Source organism: Sturnus vulgaris, chromosome 22 (assembly GCF_052056855.1).
Source record: "Sturnus vulgaris isolate bStuVul1 chromosome 22, bStuVul1.hap1, whole genome shotgun sequence".
Lineage (NCBI taxonomy): Eukaryota > Metazoa > Chordata > Aves > Passeriformes > Sturnidae > Sturnus > Sturnus vulgaris.
Genome location: NC_142264.1, coordinates 4794916 through 4820532, shown reverse-complemented (window position 1 = coordinate 4820532; position 25617 = coordinate 4794916). Strand labels below are relative to the sequence as shown.

Sequence of the window (25617 nt, the reverse complement as noted above, 5' to 3'; positions counted from 1 at the left end):
GGTCATGCTGTGGATGCCTCTTCTGCAATCCTGGAGTCAAACTGTTCCTTTGTAGACAGCTGCAGTGGAGTAAAAGGGGGAAGGTGCTCTGCAGTTTCCAGGAAAAACAGTTTGTTCTGATGCTTGTTGAACTCATTTCAGTAATCGGCAGGGGAGGAGAACAGATCTCACGGATTCAGATAGAGTCTGGCTGCAAAATCCAAATTGCTCCAGGTAAGCCCCACTTTGTGTGGTGGGTGAAGAGGTTTTAATGTCAAAGGGTGTTGTGTCCATTAGGTCAGGCACTTCCCATGCTCACAGTGTGTTGTCACCATTAACATGGATACAGCCAGCCATGGGAGAGCTGTTGTGGGACCCACCTCCCAAGCAGGGTAGAAAACAGGTTTGTCAGGTGGTTTGGGGAATGGAGCAGTGAGGGAACTGGCTTTAACCAGCAGATGGTTGCAGAGCAAATGAACAATCCATGTTGTGCTTAGAGCTGAAGCTGTTGAGTTTTCTCACTTTGCTCAGCTCTGTGGTTTGCCTCTGACTGGTCTGGTCAGCTCTAGCTTCTGGCAGAAGACATTTCAGGAGGGTTGGTAGCAGCTCTCCATACAGCTTGCTTTGCATCACAAAAATGAGACCATTTGTCCAAATGGGGTCATTTGGTGCCAGTTTGCTTTGGGGAAGAGTGATGCTTTAGTGCTATATGGGGAACTGTTGATCAATATTATCTGAGTTTTTATCCCTGCCTTTAATTGGTGGAGAAGGCTTTTAAAGAATGTAGACATCCAGTAAATAATTTAAAATATGTTGATCCTGGATGTCTTTGAATTCTTTAGCATGCTATGTGTGCAGGTGGGTGGTGCTTCCATTGGTGCTTATGGTCACTGAAATAGCTGCCACATTTATAATTCCATGGATCACAAGTTTTCTCCTTGTTTCCTTTGCAGACAGTGGTGGGATGCCCGAGAGGCCCTGTGTACTCACTGGGACACCAGAGAGCATTGAGTGAGTTCTGATTTCATTTCTCTCCTTTTTCCTTCTTTCTCTTCTCCCTAATGCTGTGCTCTGTCAGTGGTGCTACTTGGTTATTAGCCACACCAGCAAATGTTGGCCTAGAGAAACTTGAGGGTCTCTGGAGCATAGAACCTCTTGGTCTGATGCTTTAAACTGTGCACCTCAAAGGCTTTTTTTCCACTTGCAGTTTGAATCCTCTGCAGAAATTTCCTTGGAATTCCCCTCCGCAGGGTGAGGTTGCTCTTAGGGCACCTAGGATGCAGTTCTGTAACTGCAGCTTTCCAGGATACTGAGCTAAGCTCTTGAAGGGCACTTCTCTTCTCCCCTTCGCTTCCCCACTCCTATTGAGATGAGCATCCTTCCAGCTGAAGAAGGGCTGCATGAGGCCTCTAAAGCCTGTGGGTGCCACTCCAGGATACCCTGGAGGTGTTGGTGATGTTGCAGAGCAGCATGAGGCCCACTGGGTGCTTGTCTCTGCATTGCTGCCAACAAGAAGCAAAGGACTGAACCCAAGTCTTGATTCTGCTCCTTGCATGGTAGAGACACGTGGCCAGCCAGCAGGGATTTCTATCTTTAGACCTATAGAAACTTTAGGGACAGTGTTTCCTCCCTCCCCCTTCCCAGGAGCTGAGTTTGAGACTCTCACAAACCAGTTGAGGACCTCCTGCTGGAACTGGATCCAGGATCCTCAGGCTTACAGGAACACACTTAACATATGGAGCTGCTCTTTCTCTCCCCAGCCTTTGGGTAGGTGGGTTTTTTAAAATCCATCTGGAAATCTTTGAGTTGCGTTTGAAAATACATTGGTGCAAAGACTGTCTCTCTAAAGAGAAGACACTCATCATTCTTCCATTCCTAAAGAGATCTAAGGGCACTTAAATCTCCTTATTCTACCATAATACTGCAAGCAGTGAGCCAGAATAAATACAATTGGCAAACTCGTATTACAGGGCAGGCAGTGTATTCTTGCTGATATTGAAGTGGTTTTCCCTCTTTAGCAAAGGATATTTAAGAACAAGAGCAAAATAGTAAAAAGCTGAGATGCCTCATGAGATGCAGTTGGGGGAAAAGGGGAAGAGGTGTAGTTAAGTCTTCATGGTTCTGAAATAAGCAGTTAAATATGCTCGTATCCAAGGCTGTCTTTAAATAAAATATGAGTAAATTTTAAAAGTGAGACTGTTAAATTTGTGCAACAGAACATGGACATGGAATTAAGTGAAATTTAATTTACTTTTGTGGTAAAATTCTTGACAAATTGGTTGTTTGAACTGGTGTTTTCAGGCTACTCGTAGAAAAAGAAAATTAAGTAAGGAAACCATTCTAGGTGTCAGACTTCTCTGAGAAGGGTTTTGTGAGGAATGTTTTCATTAGTTATATACAGAGACAAACTAAGAGGGTTAATTTCCAAGTGACCCCTTCTCATCTGAAATACGTTATGTATAATCTGCTGTGGTCTCTATATTGTCACTAAAAGAACTTTGCAGAAGATATGAAGGCAGATGAATAAAACCTCCTAAGACTTTTCGAGAATATTGGAAATGGGCTTCCAGAAATTCCACCTTTACCCTTTTGTTGTGAGAAAGTCAAGGGCAAGCAGTGCTGTGCTCTGAGTGCAGCCTCAGAGCACCACCTCCTGAGCTGCCTTGGGGGAATGTCTGCCTGAAGGGATGACTTTGTACTGGATCTTCAAATCTCCAGAGAGAAGTCAGTCGTCCTTAGGGTGCCTGATATTGCTTGGTGTGAAGTGCAGAGAGGGGAAGATGCTGCATTAGGCTGTACAGGGAATCAGTGAATTTCTTCTGCTTTCAGAAGGGTTGTGGGACAAGGGCAGGAATGGGATGTGCTGGTATAGGAATCCTCAAGATGAAGGGAAACCCTGTCAGTTACCTCTGACATGCTAAAGATTTTAGAGAAGGGATCTTTAATCTCCCAAATGCTTCTTTGTGTGTCTCTTCTCACCAGGAGTAGAAGAACCCATTCTTTCACTGGTGGCTGCTGCAGTATCCCTGCCTCGCTTCGCGGTGTAGCTTCAGCACCTACTGCTTGGAGCAGAGGCTGTGTTAGGACAGTGTTCTGGTGCTGCTGGTAAGAGCAGGTAGAGAAGAGCAAAGCAGTTGCCTGTGACTGATCAGAGAATGGTTAATCCATGGCCTGTGGTAGTATCAGAGCAGTGTGTGTCTTTTTGTCTTGACCGAGAAGGAGAACAGAGCTTGAGTTTTGTTATTGTATATGTGTTAGAAAAGTTAAAACCTAGAGCATCTTCATTTGAAGTAAGCACCCCAGATGCTGTAGTTCATCTATTGTCCTTAACTTCCTAAGAGGTCAGAGCATGCTGCTGCTCTTCCTTTTCTCTTCCCCTTCAACAATCAAACTGCTTTTAAGTAATCATGATAGGGGAAAATAGGCATCAAAGAGTTTAATTAAAAAAAAAAAAAAAAAAGGCAAACATTGTGCTGACTGTGGTTTCCTCCATCTTTCCACTTCTCCTCTCCCCGGTCGCTCTCCATTCCGATGGTTCCTGGTCTCTTGGTCACGTGGAGCAATGTTGTCTAATGGTTCTTTCCCTCGATTCTTTTCCAAAGACAAGCAAAACGGCTACTGGGGCAGATTGTAGATCGCTGTCGGAACGGACCTGGTTTTCACAACGATGTTGATGGCAACAGTACCGTTCAGGAGATTGTGATCCCGGCATCCAAAGTGGGTCTAGTCATCGGCAAAGGAGGTGAAACAATAAAACAGTTGCAGGTGCGCAAGATGCATTTCCTTTAGGGCTCTCTTCCCTACTGCAGCTTCTCTAGATCCACTGGAACAGGCTGAAATGGAGAGCCTTGAATGCTCTAACCTTCTCCTGCAGGGACTACTCTTCTGCCTTCGGAGATTGGACTCAAATCCAGTCTTGTGTTACAAAATCAGTGTGGCCCCAGCTACACGAGTAGTGGAGTTTTGCCAGAACTGTGACAGAAACCCGTGTGCCGTAGATAACACTTGGTGTGTCCTGTTTAGGAGGGGATCTCTGTAGCCAAGGAAGGGCCATGTCTGCTCTGCTCTGCAGTATTTTTAATGCCAGCCATGCTCTTGTAGAGTGCTCTGCTTCTCTTTTGTTGCTGATCTGTGGTAAAGCTGCCATATGTCATCTTTTTTTCTCATCCCACCCCTTTCTAATTAAGTGTTGTGTTATGTATAAACTGTGTTCCTGGACATTCTTTATTCCTCCATCTGGTACAAGTTTTTAAAGAATAGAGGCTTATAGCAAAACACGTAGGGTTAAAAATGGAGGGGTTTTGAGTGCCCTGATTAGACCTCTGTCATATAGTTTGGAGGTTGGTCACTTAATAACTGTTACGTGCAGGCAGCTGCAGGTTTTGGAAAGGGCTGGAAAGTCAGTAGTTGAGGTAGAGGGGGTTCTTCTTGCAAGGATTTCAGCTATTTGAGAACCACAGGAGCAGAACAATTTCTGGCAATTTCTAGGACTGTTCCTGAATTTGTGCCTTCTGTAATGCTGCTGGTTTGACCTTCATAATGTTCAGTAACCGAAATCTAGTCCCTTGTTTTAGGGACTCTGCTTAGAAAATTGCTCTGTGCTTTTTCTTCAGGAGCGAACAGGTGTGAAAATGATTATGATCCAAGATGGTCCTTTGCCTACTGGAGCAGATAAACCTCTCCGTATTACTGGAGATGCATTTAAAGTACAGGTATGTAACAAAAGCAAACTGGTTGCCCAAGAGAACTGAGGAGAAATTGAAACTTGAGTATATTTGTGAGCATCTAATGGAGTCAAATCCAGCTGTAGTAAACCAAATGTAGTAATCTTTCCTGGTTTTGTTTGTTCTGTAACATTGAGTAGAGCAAGTTAAAACACCAGAGTAGTTTGTTTTACAGCATTACTTAGGAGCTGTCACTCTACATAAATGCTGCACATGGGTAGGAGTAGAGATGAGGAGGAGGGTTTGGAGAAAGTAGTTTTGAAATGCTTTCCAGTCTGTGTGACAAAAAATGAGAACTCTGTGTCACTTAAGCAAATGGGTTCTTAGTGACTTAATCACACATTTGAGACAGAACCTTTCACAAAACTACCTCAGACAGCCAATCGACACAGGCAATTAAAAACCAATCCCACAACAACTCCTGAAACCAAGGGGTTTGCTTGATATTGGTGCCTCAGTCTCCTTGTGTCAGGGTTCTGCAGATGTGGATGTACCTGCGTTTCAGAGAAAACCCCCCCATCAGCTTGAGACTGGGGATTGCAGCATGATGGGAGTGCCTGAATTAGAGCATTGAAGTTTAGCCACAGCGTGTTCCACTTCTCAGCAAGTGCCTTTCATACCTTGCTAAGTACTTAAATCTAGCTTAGCATTCCTGTCTCCAATAAAAGTAGTTCTGTTTCGTAGTAGTTCTGTTTCTAGTTCAGCTCCCTAATCATAAATTGCTGCAACAGTTGATGTTTGGGTAGTACTTTTCAAAGCTCTTATTGCAAGTTCTAGAATTAATTCCCTCCCCCCCAAATTCTTACTGTGGAGGTATAGCTGCACAAAAGGAGTTTAAAGATAGTCTGGCTACTTTTAATCAAATCATACTCTTAGTGCTGCCACTTCCCATGTGGCTTCTGCTTTGCAAGATTTGCTGTTGTCACATCATCCATTCAAGGAAACGTGGAGACTGCACAGGCTGTAAGATCTTTGAGGCACTTAAAGCTGAGCACACTTAAGAAGTGTTTAAGGAGTGTGATGAATCCTTGGGTTTGGTGGAATTCTGTGGATGCTGCAGCAGTGTTTCTTAACTCCCTCAAATCCCTGTGAAATCTCTCCATCACCTATATTTCTTGGCATCTCTGAAATGTCTTTGAGTTGTTTCTTTCTGTTAAAAATACATTGAGGACATGGAAAATATGTAAAAATGAAAAGACAGAGATTCACCACTGTCCTCAAGCTTGGAAATAGAACCAAGATGTCAAAAGCTTGACTGGTAGTAGAGAGAAACAAATGCTTGGGTTTGACATACAGGATTTTTTTATTTTGTTGGTGACTGCTGTTGGCTAATTTCCAGGGTACACTTTCACTAGCTGGGCTGCATGCAGGCTTGTGAATGGCCTTGAGTGCTGCCAGTAGGTAGGAAAAACATTCATTTTTCTCAGAAAATGTCTTGCTGGATTGCTGCAGACTTGGGCTTCCCAGAGTCAGTAAGCTCAGTGCTGCCCAGCAGCCTCCTTGGTATGTGCTCTGTAGCTTTTAGTGAGAACAATCTCTGCCATGCTACCAACAGCTTCTGCCTTACTGTTTTGGTTTCAATTCTATCAGTAGGAAAGGGCCTTCACGTCCTTGAATTTAAAAACAAAACAAAAATTCAAAGGGCCTTTTTGAAAGACTGGAGGAAGCAATCATACCCGAGAAACTGCCACCTTGTGCACCTGGCAGGTTTTGTCAGACATAGAAGATGCCATCAAGAACAGACTGTGGTAAAAGAGATCCTAAATCAGACTGCTGTTCCCATTCAGCAGATGGAGATCCCTCTGCCTTCATGAAGCCTGACCATTACCCACTGTTGAGACCCTAACACCAGGAGGGCAAGCAGAATAATTTGAAGCTAACTGTAACTTCTTTCCCCATGTAGCAAGCGAGGGAAATGGTACTGGAGATCATCCGAGAGAAAGATCAGGCAGACTTCCGAGGCGTGCGCAGTGATTTCAGTGCTAGAATGGGAGGAGGCAGCATAGAGGTATGTTTCCTTCTCAGTGCTCTGCTAACCTCCCTGTGGGATGGGTAGTGGGGGGACTCATCCAACTGCTCTTGTAACCTCTAAGCTTTTTTTAAAATGCGTTGTGTTCTTTTGCCAGAAGAGTTGAATCTGGCTCTGCAAAGAGGAGGAGTTCTCGTGGACTCCCAGATGGCACTTTATAATTGTCTTTTTTTTTTTTTTTTTTTTAAAGCTGCATTCTTGTAGTGCAGAGTTCATTTAGTGGGGAAGGAATTTGTGGCCACGTGTTTGTTTTTCTCAAGTGATGCAGTTCTGTAGCCTGGAGCTGCCTAACATGGCCCGTCCTCAAAGTTAAGAGCATCTCCTTGTAAAATCAGTCATTCAGTCTAGTTCTCTGCACTTTCATACTCCTTTGCCTTTCCCATCAGGTCTCTGTGCCCAGGTATGCTGTTGGAATTGTGATAGGAAGAAATGGAGAAATGATCAAAAAGATTCAGAATGATGCTGGAGTTAGGATTCAATTTAAACCAGGTTTGTGTGAGGATGGAGAGCCGTTGCTTTCTGATCAGTGTTCCACTTTTGGGTTCCAGCAGCCAGGCTTTCCTCATTTACAGGTGCATTGTGTCTCTTTCTGAAACCCATTTAAATATGATGTGCTGCCTCCTCATGCACTTCCTGGTTTTCAGAGAGTAAGATTATATACAGCTCATTTGCAAACATTAGATGTCACAACAGTCATGTCTTGAGTGGTAATTATAGAGATCAATAAAATAACAAAATCTTTTATTTCCTGTTAAAGAATTCTCCTTCAGGACATTAAAGCCTTTGGGGATCAGGAGTTGATTAATTCTGAGCAACTTTCTCTGGGTCCTTGGCTGTCTGATCACCTATCAAAGCTGCCTTTTTCCTCTTAAAATTATATCAGTCTCTTTCATGGCTTTTTGACATTTGAAAGTGTTTTCTTTTGAGTATTCCCTCTGCAGTGTGGGCTGGGTTTTGTCTTCTTTCAGGGAAGAGGGGCTGAAGGTGGAGGGAAGCAGTAGCTCCTGGGATAGTTCTGTGGTATGAAAATGCTTCCAGCAGTGGCAGTGCTGGAAGGAAGCTTTTGTTGGTGAATGGATGTTTTCTGCTTTTAATTTAGTCTTTGCCACCTCTCTCCACAGATGATGGGATTAGCTCTGAAAGAGTCGCGCAGGTCATGGGGCTCCCCGACCGGTGTCAGCACGCAGCACACATCATCAGTGAGCTCATCCTCACAGCACAGGTGGGTTGGGAATTGCTTTTTGGGACTGTAGATTGTATGCAGGCAGCTGGATGGAGGGGTGGAGGCCATCTTCTGAAAAGCAGCACTGTTCAGTTTTCCCCTGGTAGGCCACACATGCTGCTGCCCAGAGCTGCTGGATTTGAGGTTTGTTTGTTTGTTTATGATGGAAGTTCTTTTAATGCAATGTGGGCTAACTGAGCTGTGGGAAGGTCTGCCATTCCCAGGCCTATGAGACATCATTATAGCTCCACATCTATCTCCTGTTTAGTTGTTGTTAAGTTTGGATTCAGTGAGCTGATGAAATGGAGTCCATGAGCATCAGGCAGTGATTGGAGGCTCTGCTTAGACAGCAGAGCATTGCCAGTGCTCAGTGGTGCCTCATCTTCAGACTCCAGCCCTCTGGTCTGGTGCTGAGAGCTCAGGTACCCTGTCACTTTGCATTACACAGGAGCAAGAAGTACAAAGGTGGGTGAAGTACCTAGGGCAGACTCTTGAAGGAGGTTGTATTATCCGTTGTATTATGAGGAATTAAAACTTTAGGCCATTTCAGAAACCTGAACATAATTTGTCCAACAAGGTCCATAATTTGTCCATCTTGATATCTCTTCTAGTCCCAATACCTGGTTTGAATACTTGATTTCATAATTTGCTGTAATGATTCACTTAAATGCTGAGGTCTGTCATGATAGCCTCTGACTGCCCATGGCATTTGCTTTTGGAAAAATCACTTTGCCAAAACAGCTATGTCCTTTTAGTGTCTTTGAACTTAAAAGCTTCCTTTGGAAGTTTTGGGAAATGAACATTTCTGCTGAGTAATTTCAGCAGGGTGACACTTGAATGGACTTGAAAGCAACTTTTGTGTGTGTCAGTGCCAAAATCCATTGTTTGCTCTATAGAGACCCCCTCATCACAAACTGAAAGTCCTTTAGTAGTTGATGCTTATTTATAGGTTTATTTCAGCAGATGAAGGCATGCATTTAAAAATAAAAATATCTTCCTGAATCAGGAAGCCAACTGTAACCTACATTACTTGGCATTTTTATAAAGTGCTTCAAAACCTTGAATGTGAAACTGAGGTCCAGGAATATCTCAATTCAATGCCTTTGATGATGAGGCAGTTTTAACTTACCTGGCTTTATTTTGTTTTTAATGTGCCTTAGGGCCAGCATAAAAACACTGATGCACATGTTTTGCCTTCTAAGGAACGAGATGGCTTTGGAACCTTGGCTGTTGCCCGAGGAAGAGGTCGTGGCCGTGGGGACTGGAGTGTTGGAACACCTGGGGGCATGCAGGAAATCACCTACACTGTTCCAGCTGACAAGTGTGGCCTTGTCATAGGCAAAGGTGGGTTTGGTGACTCCAAATACCACAGCTTGCAATCCTTCTCTCCCAGGATGGTCGTGCTCTTACTGCCTGACAGCAAAGCTTTGGGGGTTTCTGTGATTGTAGGTGTTTAGTGCCTGGTGCATACAGCATAGGAATAAGCTGTAAGCACTTGTGGTTGTTTTCTTTGTGGTGTTCTCACTCATAATTGTATTCTCCAGGCCCTTGTTCACAAGCTGTAAGAGAGGCTCTTAATGCAGAGCTGTCAAATAAGTTTGATATAACAAGCAGCTGGCTGAGAAAAGGCAGGTTCATTTGTGGATTCTTTTTACAGAGAATTTGTTTGAAGGACGGTTTTTCAGGGACAAGAACAGTCATTTCATCGTGCTGGATTTCTCTGAGTGCTGTGTGAGGAAATGGAAGGTCTCTGAGTGTGGTAATAACAGTAGCTGCTTCCAGCCCCATACCTGAAGTGTGTGAGGAATGAAGTGGAAGATTTCTCTGCCTCTGTGCTGGCACCTGACCTGGCACAGAAGCCTGGTGCACCTTGTGCCACTTGGCTGGGTGTGTTCACTGCCACGGAGGCCCCTTGGCTGCTTGGCCAGTGAATCTCTCCATGCTAAGGACGTGGATGAGGAGTCATCCTGTCAACCAGGACAACAGAGCAGGACCTGCACATGGGGCAGTGGCAGGGCTTAGGGTAGAGCCAGGAGCAGACAAGCTCTGTAGCTCTGAACTGCTGCAATGTGTCTGAGCTCATGCACTGACCTAACTAAGGCAGTGTTTCATTTTTCTATCTGCTTATTTCAGAAAGAATGACATATGCCTGAAGTAGTATTTCAGTAATCACAGCTGGCTTTTTGCCTCAGCAGAGAATAGAATAGGAATAGATAAGCTACAGCAGAAAAGGAGGCAGAGACTTGAGGGCATTGGGCCAAGTTTCAGTGGCTTGGAGTGTTCCTGGCAGGAGGGAGCTTGTGGTGAGACTTGTGGCCTCTTTCCCTCCTGCACATCCCTGCTGTTCCCTGCCATGAGCCTGTTCCCACAGCACCTGAGCTCGTGCCCTGTTGGGTGACCAGGGACATGAGCAGGTCAGCCCTGTAGCTGCACTTGTTTTCAGATGTTGTTTTTTTCCACAAGCCTGTTCACAAACTTGAAAACTTTTTTCAGTATGAAAAACCACCTGCTTTCCCCATTATGCAGAAATTGCAGTGATTATGCTTGTCCTCACTGAACAGTCCAGTTGGCCAAAAGATCAAGCAAAGTAAATTTTAAGCCCATGAGTGAGACTTACATGTACAGAAAAATCAAATTATAATGAAACTTTATTGCTGTATCCATTAGTCATCTTTAATAAAGGATCAGAAAAGGTCACTTGTTGTTCAGCAGTGCACTGAAGTGGAGCATTTGTGACTACAGAGAGCACTGTGTGCTGAAAAGATAAATGCAGGTAGTGGAGTGAATGTCCCAGCATTCAAGTGCAGGGCCTGGCACAGCCTCACTGGGGGGTGAAGGGTGGCTTTTTACCTTTGTTTCCACAACAGCAAAATAGGGATTCTTACTCGGCCAGATCAGAAGCTTTCTGCAGTGACTAATTACTAGTTGTATGGTGATTTGAGTGCTGGTAGCATTGTAATACCACCTTGTAATCGGTGTTCTCACAGTGCCTGTGCTCTTAGGCTGTTGCAGCCTTCACTTTTGTCAAGTGAGTGATGGCTGTAGCGTTGCCTTTTGGGGTCTGGACCAGCATGGATGTGCTACACTCTCCACACATTGATGCAAGACAGGCAATTCTTGTTATTTCCTCCCCCTCTGGGGCAGTGCAGGGCAGAGGGGATCTTAGTGGGGTTTTCTTAACAGTGACCAATTACAAAAGCTTTGTGCTCCCTGACAGTTTCTGAGCAGTTTCCAGCTGTTGGGTGTTTTTCCTTGCTGTGATACAGGATGGGGCTGTTGGCCTTCTCTGTAAAATCTGGCTGAGGACTCTGGGCCTGATCTCGAGATCAGCACCCAAGCAAAGGCTGCACCCACGTGCCCCGGGCACCCAGGTGTGCTGTGTGTGATCTGACCCGGTAACTGCTCCTGTGCTCCCAGCTCCATGTGACCACTCGAGAAGCAGGAAAAAGAGGGAGGCTGGGAAGTTTCTCAGCTCAATTTCTGCAGCATACATGACAGAAGATCTGGTGCCTTTTTCTTGTGGACATCTCATCTTGGGAGTGTGAGCTTTTAGGAGCTGGCAGGGCTCCCCGCAGATCCTGCACGTGGCTTTTTTCCCTGGAGGGTGGGTAGGTGCAGCTTTTCTTTCCCAAAGGCCCTGAGGAAGGGTGGAGGCGAGCACCATACACATGTCAAAGTCTGTCTGTGTTTGGTGGTGCTTGGAAACAGCCGCCGCCTCCCTGGGCCCCCCTGGATTTCCATGATAAATACGGCAATGCTGACAGATACCGCGCCCGGCCTGGCTCTTGTCAGCTCTGCCTTTGAGCAGGTTTGATTAATTGCTTTAGGATTTCACATCCAGCCGGGAGGCCGCTCCTGGATCGCTCCTGCCCCCCATCAGGTGGAAGAATGGAGGGGATGAATGCTCTATAGACAGCCACCATGTGCCGAGCGGGTCACCTCGCCGTGGGGAACAGAATCCTTCCGGCACTGTGCCTGCGTCACGGCGCTCGCATGCTCTGCAGGCTGCCTGCGGTGGGAGGGAGCACGGTGACATGTACCAGGCTGCAGGGTGAAGAGGACAAGGGCACAGAGTCCTGCTGTGAGGGAGCTTACAGCCTGCCACCAAACCTGGAGAGGCAGCTAACTTAATTCTGCTGTGTGGTGTAGGAGGGAGCTGCTGTAAAAACAGGCCCAACAGCCACAGGCTTGGTGCTGAATGCTAAATGGGGCAATGATTTGAAATCTGTATTCTCCTAGCTTCCAGGTTGAGAATGCTTCGATTTTTAATCCCCTTTTGGAAGGAGAAACTAGTCTGCAGTGCAAGTAGCAACCTCTGGTTGTGCCTCTGTCACCCAGTAAAGAAGTTGTGCCACTCCTTCAAATTGTGTTGCCTGAAAGAGTCCTCTGTGTTCACTAAGCAGATGAAATGGCTGTTGATTCAGATCTCACCTCGATATGTAAAAACCAGAGCTTCAAACAAATCTGCATCAGACAAAAGCATGACACAAAAAAAACCTTCTTGGTTTTGAAACTTCATCTTACTCCTTTCCCATGCTTGACTGAAAGTAAGTGGGTTGGCTTTTGGCTGCACAGTACAATCCCTGTTGTCTGCCCAGGGATGTGACATGATTATCTTTTGTTAAATGCATCTTCAAAAATTCATTTAGAAAGAGTTAATTGCCCTTTGGCAACTTTTCCTCCTCCCTTCCCCAAGAAGGCTTTAAAATGTTAAAAAGGTCACGAGTCCATTACAATGAAATGAACAAGTGTCTGCAACATCCACAGTTTGTTTTGAAGTTGTGCTGGGTGTATAGAGATGGAAATGTGAGCAAAATTGAGGCATTTATTTTTGGAGATTCTTTTTAATGAAAACCAAACAAAAATCTCTGATTAGTTTCCTTTGCTCTTTATTCAGCTTGCTGTCTATCTTCCTTTGAGCTGATGATTTTTTTGGTTTGTGATTTAAAAGTTGTAAAACTCCTTCCTTCCCCACACCCTTTAATTTCTCCAGTTGAGTGGAGCTGGTCTGTAAGTTGTGTGAGCTTCCAAAAGAAGAATTGAAGCATTGTAACATTGGCTGAGGCTTTTGTTAAGCAAATTTCATGAAGAGACCAGGACCTAGCAGGTCTGGAGGAAATCAGATCCACTTTGACTGGCCCTGCTGCATCCTGCTGGAAGCACTCCTGTGCTCTTATGCATCCAGATGGCAAACGAGCCAGACATGCTCACTGCATGCACAGCTAACTCTGAAATAGCAGGAGACAGCCTGGAATCGTGTGCTGCCATGGCTGTGGAGGGATGTGTGGCTGCAGGGTGAATAGGAAACCTTGTAAGCAGAGGCTGCTCTAAGGCAATAACCTATCAAACAGCTCATGTTTGGGAGAAGGTTTAAGCTTTGTTATGTGGCTTGTGGCTTTTTGCCTTAGTGATGGGAAAAAAAGAAGAAAAACCAGCATGTTTAGATTGCAGGTGACCTTCATTTCCTAGAGCATTTGAACAGCTGTACAAAAACAATGGAATTCAGTCAGTGCAGGTTTTGCATCTGTTTTGTCCAAGTATATCCCAGTCATGCTGCATCTTGCTGGGAGCCTGGCACCAGGCATTTAGCAGGGTTTGTGTGTTCTTTAAGCAGAATCATCCATGGCCCCAAAAACTGTTCACAGTAGCTCAAGGTTTCAGGTTATGTTTGTGAGGAGCAGCGTGAGCTCAGGTACTGCAGTTTCTTTTGCTGTTGCCATCCTCAGCCCACGTCACCTGAGGCACACAGAAGGTATCTGAAACTGTAATTCATTCCCAGGATCTGATTTTGATATGATTTTATGGAAAGGGATGCTGAATATCCCTCCTTATGTGTTGGTTTTCTTCTCTTCAGGTGGTGAGAACATCAAGAGCATAAATCAGCAGTCGGGAGCACACGTGGAGCTGCAGAGAAATCCCCCCCCAAACACAGACCCTGGTGTAAGAATATTCACAATCAGAGGGGTCCCCCAGCAAATCGAGCTCGCTAGACATCTCATAGATGAGAAAGTTGGTGTAAGTTCCATCTCTGCTCTCTTGCTGTGTCCCTTTCAGATGTGCTGTTGTCACTCTTGGGTACATGTAGGCCTGGACTCACAGGATGGCACGGCATGCACATGCTTGCATTATTCAGCTTCAAAACCATTTGCCTCTTAGCAGCTGGCTTGAACTTGATGGCCCTCCAGCATCCATTTGGTTAATTTTTTGCTGTGGTCCCAGAAGGATTTGACTGTTGACATAATCCTGGGTAGTATATACAGCTATATGAGAGGGAAGAACAGCAATAATAAGGTATGAAAAGACTGTCAAAGGAGATTTTTGAAAGGAAGACAATAGTATAAGAATGACACAGTCCTGGCAGCATCCTCCTGAAAGTAAAACACTCAACTCCTTGCTCAGTAAGTTCAGGATGACTTTTCTTACACTTAATGCAGTGCTGTGGTATTGAAGCTTAATAAAGTCGGGCTGCAATACTACTGAGACTTTGGGGAGACTTTGGTAAAAAAGTATGGAAAATACTGGATTGAGGCATGGCAAAGCTGAAAAGCTGCCTTCATGCTGAATTGCTTGAGAGGAGAAGGCTTGACATCAACCTCAGGATCCACATGTCCCAGGCTGTCTTCTCTCCTTTCTTACTACTCATGGTACCACCCTGTACTTGGAGCTAGCATTAAATATTTGTGGATTCTGTGACAGGGTACCAGCATGGGTGGACCTGGAGGATTTGGTCAAAGTCCGTTCAGCCAAGCACCTGCTACACCTCATCAAAAGTAAGCTGCTGCATCTCCTCACCCATGGGCTGGGGGGAATGGCTGGGAGCTAGAAAGTGCTGGGAGAAGGGTGGAGGGCCCTGAAGGGGTGGGGTATGAGTGAAGCCTTTTAAGGATTGAGCATTCAGAAGCAAAAGCAAGTGAGCTCAATCCTTTTAAGCTTGACTGCGGGAAAGATTTCATCTAGGAAATGATATTCCAGGTAGGTGTTGGCATTTGCAAAATTCCTATCTCTAGTGCAGTGAGAGCATGGGAAGAAGCCTGAACTGCATAGGGCACAAGGAGTGCTGTTCAGAGTGATGTATCTTCACCTTGGCTTCATGAACAGACTGATACCAAGGCAGGACTTAGCAGTTCACACCTGCACAGCTTTTCTTTTGCTCCCATGTTGACCTGTTTGTTCAGCAGCTGCTGGCTATAAGTGACAACTTCTCTTCATGTCTGTGGCCTGGTAAGTATTTTATTGTCTACTTGAGCATGGCTTTTTGTCCTCTGCAGTGGTCCTCAGGCGTTCATGACGCAGGGCTGGGGCAGTACCTACCAGACGTGGCAGCAGCCTGGACAGCAAGTCCCAAGTAAGTGCCAGGACCTGGGCTGGAGAAGGGTTGGTGTTCCCTTTGCAGTCTTTGCTTTGTGCCTGCAAAGGCAGGTTCAGCCATGAGACCACGTGTGTGGAAGCAGCAGGATGATTTCCTGAGCAGAAATGTGTGGAGGCACGTGGTGGTGGTGGAGCTCAGAACAAGCTGAAGGTCATGGAAAACTTTTGCTCTTTGTATGCTTAACTGCTTATTGCCTCTTTCTGCTCTTTGGGTGGAAACTTGGTCCTTGCTGTCTGTTCCTCTCTAACAAAAACATTCTTACCTCTGGCTCTCTCCTCCCAGGATTCTCCAGGCAAGCACTTTCCAACCATACTTCCCCCTAACAGGCACACTGATGGTGCTGAGCCTTCCCATCTCTTTGTTCTTGACCTTAAAATTTGTTTATTTTCTTACTTAATTGCTCCTTATAAACTTTTCTCACTGTTCAAATTCCAGACTGATGAAATGACAGGGGAGATGAGTGCAGGAAATGGAAGGAAGATTAGGCAAGGCTTCTGTACTGGTAATTTTTTCCTGAAAGCCTGTTGAGTCAGTCAAAGTTGAGCAGTTTGGAATGGGGAGTCACCTTTTCAGAATAATTCAAGTAGTAAATGCTGGTGGTGATGCTGTAGCTGCATCATCCTGTGTCTCCAATAGCCAGAGGAATGGTTTGCTCTTAACAGAGCAGATTCATGTCTGCTTGGTGATCTCAGAGCTCATGTGATGGTGGTAATGTCCAAAGGACCCTTGCAGTCACCATTTTTTAAGAAATACGAGTTTTCAAATGGTTTGGTCTCATTAAACTAGAGCTAAGCACCAAAAGGTGTGTGAGGGGGTAATTTTAAAGGGATTTAATGGCAGATGCTTTTCACTGCTGAGGCTGATTTGGCAATGAAGTAGATTATGAACTTTGGTATAAATTCCCACCCTTTGAGGTGCCTGAGGTAGAGGAATCATTGGAGGGACAATGCCTGCAATTGTGCTTGTGATTGCCTGTAACACTGATCACCTTTGAGTGTTTATGACATTGTTAATATGTGAAATTTGGAAATCTCAGTGCTGCTTTGTTAACTTGGTGCACTTCTGGAATATGTGCTGTGGTGGCACATGGCAATGCTGCATGGGACGTGTGTGTTAAACTCTGTATCAGTCTCCCTCTTGGCAATTACAGTCTAGAAATGATGACTTTCCCTTTGAGCTCTAGGGTCTTGGAGAAAGTCAGCAGTTGTTCTGGTTTCAGCACAGTAAAATGCAGTGGTGAGCTTCAGTGGACTTCTGTACAGGAGTGGAATAGTATGGTACTGAAGAAGAATATTTTCTCAGTAACTTGTTTTACAGGAAAAGTTGTTATTCTACTCCTTTGCTTTGCACCCCCAAGGGCTCTGAACTTCCCTGAACTTTGGGAAGCAGAGCAGTCAGTGCAGCAGGGAAAGCTCCATGAAAAAATGAACTTTTATCTCCCATAGAGCCTTGGAATAAATGCTTACAAAACTGCATTGCTCTTTGCCTTGCAAGACGCCTTTAGAAACTCCCCTTGGTAACTTAACTTCTTCCTCACCTTCCTGAAACATCCCCTCATGCTGCCCAGCAGTCCCTGGGGAAAGCAGAATCTCCCTTCCTGCAGCAGATAATCGTGTCTCAGGCTCACCCCTCCTGGCTTTGGAGCCTGGTGTAGGAAGCACAGCCCCTTTGAGCCCCCTGATGACCAATAATGCAGCTCATTATTGTCATCACAGTGATGACAGTTTTACACTGGCAGGTTTCAGGTGGCTCCCAAAACCCCTGGAGCTTCCTGCCTTGCCACTGCCCTTCCCCTGTGTGGATTTAATCCCACACTGCCGTGTTTTGGAGGCAAATGTTTTGTTTCTGCTGGAAGATGTTGGCTCCCTCATTCCATGTGTGCTTAGGGTGCTCCTTGTTCCTGTTTGTAGCCAGAAACACTGAAGGCAGGCTTGGTGAGGAGAGAGGACACACACATTATGCTTTAAGAACCTCCACCACTCTCCTCTGCTGCAGCAGTGCCCAGGTGGAGCTCACCAAGGCATGGGAGGATTGTTGTAAGAAATAGGTAAATACCTGCTTTTGCACTTTTTAATTTGCAAACAGCCTCGTGCAGGGTCCCTTCGTTGCCTGAGTGCTGCAGCCTGTGTGTCACAGCTCTGTCAGCCCTGTCACAGCGCCGGCGTCCTGGGGACAGCCTCGAGTGCCCTCCTTGTGGGAGGAGGGGCAGACCCCCACCCCCTACACATGTATTTAGATTTTAATTACTTCCCCCATCTTAAATAAATTAACTGGCTGGGGAAACATTTTGCTGTGAAATGCATTTAGCTGCGTGTCCTTTCAGCCTGCTGTGGACTGTAATTCTCCGAGAAGAAAAGGCATTGAAGGAGGTCCTTTGTTGGCATTAGCAGGTGGACAGTTGAGGCAGCCTTGACCTCTGCCAGAAAAGGTCCTGACTTGTAGCGTTGGTCAAGTCTTTTAACCCGCTTTTATGCCCCTGGACAGGACACTGCTGCCCTGTTCCCTCCACCCACTTCACACTTGCAGTGTATTATTTTCCCCCTTCCCCCCACTTCAAAGCCCCCCCTTGGGCTGGTGTCAGGGCTGGGCTGCACATGGAGCTAGGATGGGATGAGAAGAGCTCTGCTCCACGCGTGTCCTGCTCTCCTTGTCCCCAGTGGCTCGTGCTCCCCCCACTGCTGCTGTGTCTCCCTGCAGCTCCCTGTTTGCTGCTTGTTTGTCCCGTGTGTCACTGAGGGCTCTGTGCTCCCCCTGGGATCCAGGCAAGCGTGGCAAGGGCAGGTATCCTTCCTCTGTCCCAGCTGGCTGGGCTCTCCCTGCTCCAACACTTGGATGTGCTGAGCTGAAGGCATCTCATGCTTCAAAGATGGGGAGTCTGTGCTGGATGGAGCCCAGGGTTTGGGATCTGTGAGGGGACAGTGGCACTGCTTCCCTTGGGGCAGTGTAGGAGCCTGGAGGTGGCACCATGAGCCAGCTGTGGCAGGGATGGCGTGGCTGCCTCTCCAGTGATGCCTGGGCTGTGCCCCTTCCTGTGGCACCGGGGCTGGCTGTGCCCTGTGCCAGGCTCGTGGCACCTTGAGGAGCCAGGAGCTGAATGGCTGCCCTGGAATTGTGCAGGTCGTGCACTGGAGGCTTGTGTGTGTGCAGGGTCCATGGAGGGGCATTGCCCACAGGGGTCCCTCAGCTCTGCTCTGCTGAGAAGAGTGGGGGTGAAGGATGCAGCCCCTGAGAAACAAGTGAGGTGACTCAAAACAGGGCCATTCCCTTGGCAGCTCTGTGGAGGTGACAGGGCTCAGCTGTGTCAGGGGTCTCAGCTCTCCTGCACTGAGTGCAAGCAGACTGGGAGCCCAGACTGGCTGATTGCAGACTGGGCAGCTCCTCGCCACGTGCTCTGGCTTGAGCAGGTCCCAGCAGGATGACAATTGGCTTCAAGCCCTTCAGCAGATGAGGTGGAATCAGGAGCTCAAGCTTCTCCTCAGCTTCCCCTGAACTGAAGATGCCCAACAGTATAGAAGAGTGGAAGCTGACGTGTCAAGTCTGGGCAACTGAGGTAGACCCAGGGCCTGTCTGGTGGAGAGGTAGATGTCACTGGCTGGAAACTGTCACCTGTTCCATACTGACGTGCCCCTTGTTGTCATCTTTGCACAGGCCAACAGAGCCAGCAGCAGAACAGCCATCCCGATTACAGCAAAGCATGGGAGGAGTATTTCAAAAAACAGAGTGAGTGAAACAGGCTGGAGATGAATCAGCTCTCGTTACAAGGAGTTAACTCTAATCCGATGACTTGCATCTCCATCCCTGCCATTTTTAGCTTCCAGTCCTTTGCAGATGCCCCCTGGTCCTGTCCTGTTGGTGATGGTGCATGTAGTGCTCCCACGGAAAGCTCTCGGTTGTGCTGTCGCGTCTCAGGAGAGCTGCTCCCATGAGCCCCGGCCCCCTCGTGCCCACGCTTGCAGCCATCCTGCCTGGAGAAACACAAAGCACGCAGGAACTGATGCTGGCAAAATCCAGAAAGCTGGAGCTGGGTTGTGAGAGGGTAGGAGAGCTCGTGGAAAGTCACAGGCCTGGCTCTCTCCACCGTGTTATGGCGTGCATGATCCCAACCTCTGGACTTGCTTTGACATGGAGCTGCTGGAGGTTTTGTGCCTTTGAGGATGAGGGTGTGCAGGCTGTCAGCCTGTCCCTGCAGCTGCAGGAATGCTCTGGGTGCTTTCTGCCTGCTCTTGGCTTGTCCCTTACAGCTTGGAGCCCGTCCTGCCATCCCACACAGTGGAGCCGGTTTCTCTCTGTCAGGTGTCTGCAGCAGCTGGAAGGGGGCTGGCTCTTCTTTAAGCTTGGCAAAAGGAGATCCTAAACCTGGGCTTGGACTTCTGAAATTGCTTATCTCTTTCTTTTTTCTTCTTTCTCTCCAGGTCATGCTGCCAGTGCTGCTTCTCAGGCAAGTTCCCAGCCAGACTACACGATGGCTTGGGCAGAGTATTACCGACAGCAGGCTGCCTACTACGGGCAGACACTAGGGCAGGCTCAGGCCCACAGCCAGGTCTGTATTCACCTTCCCCAAACCCCTCTGCTCCTTTTCTTGGGCAATTGGGTATATTGGCCTTGCTCTAGTGCAGGGACTCTCCTTCAGGTTCACGTGGGGAAGCAGAGATGTTTTGTGGCTGAGGAAGCAATCACAGAAGCATTGCCTCAACATCAGTCTTATTTTGCTGTACAGGGTGGGTCAGGGGTTTGGGGTGAGCAATGTTATTTGCTTTTTCTGAGACCCTTTCCTTATAGTCCCCAGGCAGTTGTTTGACTTTGGGGAATTAAAATAAGAGGATGTTGAAGCCAGGCTGGTGAGGCAGCACAGCACTGACACATCCCAGGACTGAGTGCAGGCACTGCCTTTTCTCATGCTGGGACAGGAGCTTTGTGCTCACCAGCTCCCTGTCCCGAAAGAGACCAAAACTGCTAAAAATAATTTGCATTAACCTGCTTCTGAGGAAAATCTCCCTCAGCTGTCACTCAGCTCACTGGAGAGTTGTGTGAGATTTACCCCGATCACACTCAGTGCTTTCCCAAGCACCGGCTTCACGGAGCAAACAAAGCAGCAAAAAGTTTGTGCAAAGCACAGGAGCACCTTGCTGTGCTCTGACCCTCGTCCCCGCAGCTCCACGTTTGGCTCTGGCTGCCGGGAGCCGAGGCTGCTGTGGATGCTGTCCCTGCTCTCCCCGCTGAGGTGGAGCCGGGCGCCGGTGCCGGCGCTCGCCGCGGGCGCTGGCCAAGTGTGACCTGGACGCGGTGATAAAAGAGCTTCTCTTCATTGCTCCCCGAGCGTGCCCTGCTAGAAACAGAGATCTTGTTTGGTGAGGGGCAGGAGAGCTGCGGGACAGCGATAGGGCAGAGGGCTCTGCTGGCAGCTCGGAGCATCCTTTGAGCTCCGTTTCCCTCTCAGCTGCGGGGACAGACCTGTGTCGGGGGAGGAGGGCTCGGCAGCTTTGATAATTTGCTGCTGCTCAGTAACTTTGCCTTTTCTCCCCTCTCTCTTTCTTTCCAGGAGCAGTAGAACAAGGTCCTCGTGGCAATTTTTTTTTTCCTTGGAATCGTTGTGGAAGAAAACCTTTTTGTAACAGAGGTTTCTAGATTTGCAACATTTTGATGAAGACTTTTCTGTTTGTGAAACACTAGCTGTAGGATAATCTATACTGAACTTTTCTAAGAATCAGGAACAATTAGTAATGTACTAAACGTATGGACATGCTGGTAATTTTGTTTCCAAATTTATATTAAAACAAACCTCCGGGATTCTTTTTGGAGAGAAGCCAGAGAATTTGCAGGCACCAAAATGCACCCCAGAGCTGTGACATTTCAACATGTGGGTTTTTTTGTGTGTGGTTTTTTTTTCCTTTTAATTTTCAATCTTTTCTGTTGGAACAGAAAGAGTGGCTTGGAAGTCTTAGGTGGTATGTAACAAATCTTAAAAAGAAAAAAAATTTAAACAGTATTTAAATATTCTTAAATATGTAAATTCATTAAATGTTTTACTTCTAATTTCTTGTATCTTGGCTGTCTTTGATTTTATTGCATTTTTTAAAAACTGAACTATGATATGTATTGTAATTAATGATATGATTTCTGTATTTGAAACAGTTACTGTTTGCAAGTTCGGGGGGGGCATTTTGTAGGGTTTGTATAATTTCTAGAGTCTAAAGGGGTAATATAAAAACGTGTTAATTTTTTTAGCAATACATGTTTTCATGTCTCCATTGCTAGTTGCATTTATGTATCTAAGACCTCCAAGCTTGTTTAAAAAAAGAAAAAAAAAAAAAAGAAAAAAACTTCTTCTATGCTCTCAGAAATATAAATACTGTTATTTTTAATATTAAAATGAATCTGCTATTAGTACCTTTAACAAACACTGTGGAACATAAAACCGTATAAAAGGTAGTAACTATTTTTTAATTCCAAGGTGTTTTCTGCTTTTTCGTTTCTTTTAAATATTTTCTTATCTAATATTTGTCAAATTACCTAGAGAAATAAATGAATCTAGTATTAACCACAGTATGCGCTAAATAATTTTGATTTAATAAAAGGGAGAATATGATTTCTGATGTTTACTGTAGTGTTTCTTGTACAGATAACAGTGTATTTTTAAAGGAAAAACGGAATTGAAGCTATTTTTTCTTGCATTTTTAATTGCCCTGCGGGACATTCCGTTTTTAAATGTACTGAATTTACTGTTCTTGGGTTCTTTCCTTATTTTTCCTTATGCTTGAAATGTCTAACTATAAAGAACCGCAATTGGATAATGTTGAGCATGGTGTTAAAAAAAAAAAGTGTTCTTTTTATTTGACTGACAGTTGCATTTTACACTCTATATAATAAAATTTCCACAAGGTGTCTTGTGGGCGAAGTATTTCCCGTCTGTTGGACTCCGTTGTTCCCTCTCTGCAGATCCTGGGGAGTTTGGGGTGGGCACTGAGGGCAGCACCAGTTAATTCTGTATAAACTCTGTCACTGTCACATCCTCGTGGTGCTGTGACACCCAGGATTCCCGTGGAATTTCTGTGACTCTTCGGGCCAGAAGGATCCCACAAGGGTCTGTGTTAACACCAGAGGTTTTCTCTGCAGCCCTGTCAAGGTTTTACTGCTGAGGAATTGGCAGCCCCTGGTTTTAATGCTCTGGACTTGTTGCTCTTTGCCAGCTTTGTGGCTGAATCCGTGTAGGATCCATCCCTGCCTCCCTCCATCCTGGAGCAGCACTGGGAGAGGGATGGGAGGGATGTGCTCCAGCCATTCTCAGATGTGTTAAGAGCTTGGCAGTAACTGTAGCCCCTTCAGGGATCCCTTTCTTGTAAAATGTGAGTTTTGAGCTCCTCCAACCTAAGGCAGCTCCATCCCCTGCTCCCAGGCAGCTGTGGGAGTTTGTGACGGGGGAAGGGAGGAAAGAAGATCCCATCTGCAAAGCCGGGAGCGGGAGGCTGAGAGCCGGAAGAAAAGGAGATGTAGCATCTCTAAATATACCTCCAGAGAATCAAGAGAGACATTGAAAGATGGGATAGTAAAAGCCACTTGGAAAGAGGGGAGAGGGGGGAAAAAATGGCTAGAGGAGGGCATAAAGGCTGCTGATGGGAATTGGGAGTGGGCATTACCGAGAAGACTTCCTTCTAATTCATCTTCCAAGCTCTGTGCCAAAACAGCATTTGGCATGGTTCACAGGGAGCAATTGTGTGATAATGAACCCTAAGGTGTCCCTTAATTGAAGACTGAGGATTACAGATTGTGCCAATAGTCGTAAATGGTGCAGGATTGTGGGAGGATGCATTTTCTTAAATGTATCTGTAAGTACAGATGAGTGAGTCTCCCCAGTGAAATGCCCATACTATAAATTATGGAAATATCTCTTTCTGATGCAACCTTTTATTGAGGGGGTGGGGCAGCAGCACAAGAAATAGTTTGCAAGCCTTTGAAATTTGGCCTGTCATTAAGATGGAGCCGGCAAAGCTGGGGTTTCATCAGCAGTCTGGTGTCCTGGAAGGATGAAGTGCTTGAAACGTTCCCAAGTTCACCAATTTGTTTTCCATTATTGCTGCCTGCTCTGGGTGGAGGCCACGGATGCTGAGCAGTTGTGAGTCCACGATGGGCTGGAGAGGGGCTGGGTTTGAGGCAGAGATGCCCCAGTGCTTCATGAGGACCTGGTGGCCTCTGGGCTCCTCCAGCCCTGCTGGTCTCTGTCCATCCAGGGGGTTCTGGGACTGCTCTGATGTCAGTCCCACCCCAGGCCCCCTCACCTTTCATTCCGGGGTGTGCAGGCACCTCCTCCTGTCCCCTGGCTCAGGTGTGTGGTGCAGCCCAGAAGCTGCTGTGGTGCCTTCAAAGCCAAGTCTTGGTGTCCAGGAGAGGAACCAAATCTACTGCTCAGCTCTGGGCAAATTTAACCCCCAGTAATGTGGATTAAGCTGGCAAGTAGGATACATTTGGGACTTTGGGGTGCATGAATGGTGATGGGGATGGTGCAGCTTTTCCTCCCCACAGGGAGCCAGATCCCAGCACAGGGCCATGCCAGGACAGCATCCTGAGGGGCACTGAGGTGATCCCATGAGAAGACCTTCAGTTTGGGGAAGGCTTGGCCTCCAGACTGTGGCATTTGAGGAGAGCAGGACTGGAGTCAATGGCCCTGGCAGGAGGTGCCCAGGCCCTGTTCTTTCCTACCTTTGACAAAAATGCTCCTTTCCTCAATCCCTTTCCAGAATCCTTGACTTGGGCACACGATGGCTCTGCTCCCCCCAGAATTAATCCATCTCACTACCACTCAGCAGACAGCTTTCCTGGCTGTGTGTGGGTGTCTGGAGTGTGTCCCACAGGATCCCCCAAGCTGGCAGCCCCCACCTCATTCTTCAGGCAGAGCCCAAATTTTGAGCAGACATTAATTCTGGTCTTTCTGCAATCCTTTTCTGAGCAGCAGCCCTAAAAACCCTGTCACTAAAGCATCCCACTGAGCCCAGGATGACCCTGATGCTCTCCTGTGCTCTGTATTCAATGAGCCTGAACAGGAATTGCTCTTTTAGGAGTGGAAGACTTTGAGGTAGTTTGAAATACTTTCTTTAATTTTGCATGATTTGAGAACAAATAACATTTAGGCCATTGCAAGTTAGACTGAAATGACTGTTGAAAGAGACAAGATGTGGGACCTTTTTCCCCCCTTCTCCAAGTATTAAATATTTAATTACATTAAAGGAACGCTGTATTTACAGTAATGGGCGGGGTGGTCAGAGCAAGAGCTCCTGGTGTTTAACATGGAGCTTCCCACAGGATGTGGATGCTCACAAGGTCCCACCTGCACAGCTGCTTCTCCCCTAAACCCACCTGGTTCCTCCCACTCTCAGGGGGATTTCAGGGCTGTTGGGGTTTGCAGGATTGTGACACAGGGTGAGGAATTGGGATCTTGCAGTGTCAGTGTATCCTGTCAAGCAGCATGTGGGTGTTTACTTCATGCAGGGAGCTGTTTATCCTTCGTTTGGTTAGTTTGGAGGTTTTTTTGCTGGATTTGCTGAGGGTAGCAGCAGTGCAGGGTCCCCATGGCAGGCAGTGTTCCTCTGCTCTCATAAGGCTGGAAAAGACACAGAAAGAACTTTCCAGAATTCTAATGATGGAAATGAGTAGAAATTGGTGCGAAGATGAGTTGAAAGAGCCACAGCTCGCGGGTCTGTTGGCAGGAGGAGCCAAAGGCAGTGGGAGGGCAGCGAGCCCCATCCGTGTCTGGGCAGCTCCTCAGTGGAAGCTGGGGATGGAGGAAGATGGCAGAGGGGAACCAGCCATTCCAGGGATGAAGGATTTGGGGCAGTGGGTGCCCAGATCCGTCCTGCCACCTCCCTCCAGGTCTGGGGCACCACGTTCAAGGCAGGTGACCCAAAAGAGCATCTCTGGGGGCAATGTGGGGGCAGGTGCCAACAGCCCCCCCGATTATCTTCCCACCCTGCCCCTTATCACTTGAGGAAATCCTATTTCAAGGCCGCTCTAATGAAGCCTCTGATCTTTGCAGGGCCCGGCTTGCTCCCCTTTAATCCCGGCCGGGCCGGGGTGCAGGTGCCGCGGTCCCGGGGATTAGACGGGCCCTGCCCTTTGTGGGAGCCGTCACTCAGCGCGGCCTCCTTGTTCGGACCATTCGCCAGGGAATATTAAACTTTGCTGCCGTGCAGTCGCTACACGGGGAGGCTGGAGCTGCTGCCCTGTCTGCTCTGGGGGAATAGGGCTGGTGAAGGGCAGGAGCTGCCAGAGCAGCCTCAACCCCACGCCGGGGTCAGCGGCCCTG

General features: G+C 46.9%; 1 protein-coding gene across 9 annotated transcripts in view; it reads left to right on the top strand.

The window, feature by feature from the left end:
* FUBP3 (far upstream element binding protein 3) overlaps positions 1-22221 on the top strand; it is a 47223-nt gene extending 25002 nt beyond the window's left edge. For 2 of the 9 annotated variants that reach the window (XM_014873224.2, XM_014873225.2), the window contains exons 6-19: positions 142-213; positions 933-990; positions 3582-3744; positions 4593-4691; positions 6607-6711; positions 7119-7221; positions 7854-7954; positions 9157-9298; positions 13809-13969; positions 14651-14724; positions 15223-15299; positions 18972-19043; positions 19736-19863; positions 20863-22221. In XM_014873224.2, the coding sequence (XP_014728710.1) occupies positions 142-213; positions 933-990; positions 3582-3744; positions 4593-4691; positions 6607-6711; positions 7119-7221; positions 7854-7954; positions 9157-9298; positions 13809-13969; positions 14651-14724; positions 15223-15299; positions 18972-19043; positions 19736-19863; positions 20863-20871 (1364 nt within the window). In that variant the 3' untranslated portion in view covers positions 20872-22221. Of the gene's footprint in view, positions 1-141; positions 214-932; positions 991-3581; positions 3745-4592; positions 4692-6606; positions 6712-7118; positions 7222-7853; positions 7955-9156; positions 9299-13808; positions 13970-14650; positions 14725-15222; positions 15300-17233; positions 17371-18971; positions 19044-19735; positions 19864-20862 lie in introns of those variants that run through there. The other 7 variants (XM_088177669.1, XM_014873226.2, XM_088177666.1 and 4 more) reach the window with 6 other exon arrangements.
* The last annotated feature ends 3396 nt before the right edge of the window (positions 22222-25617 follow it).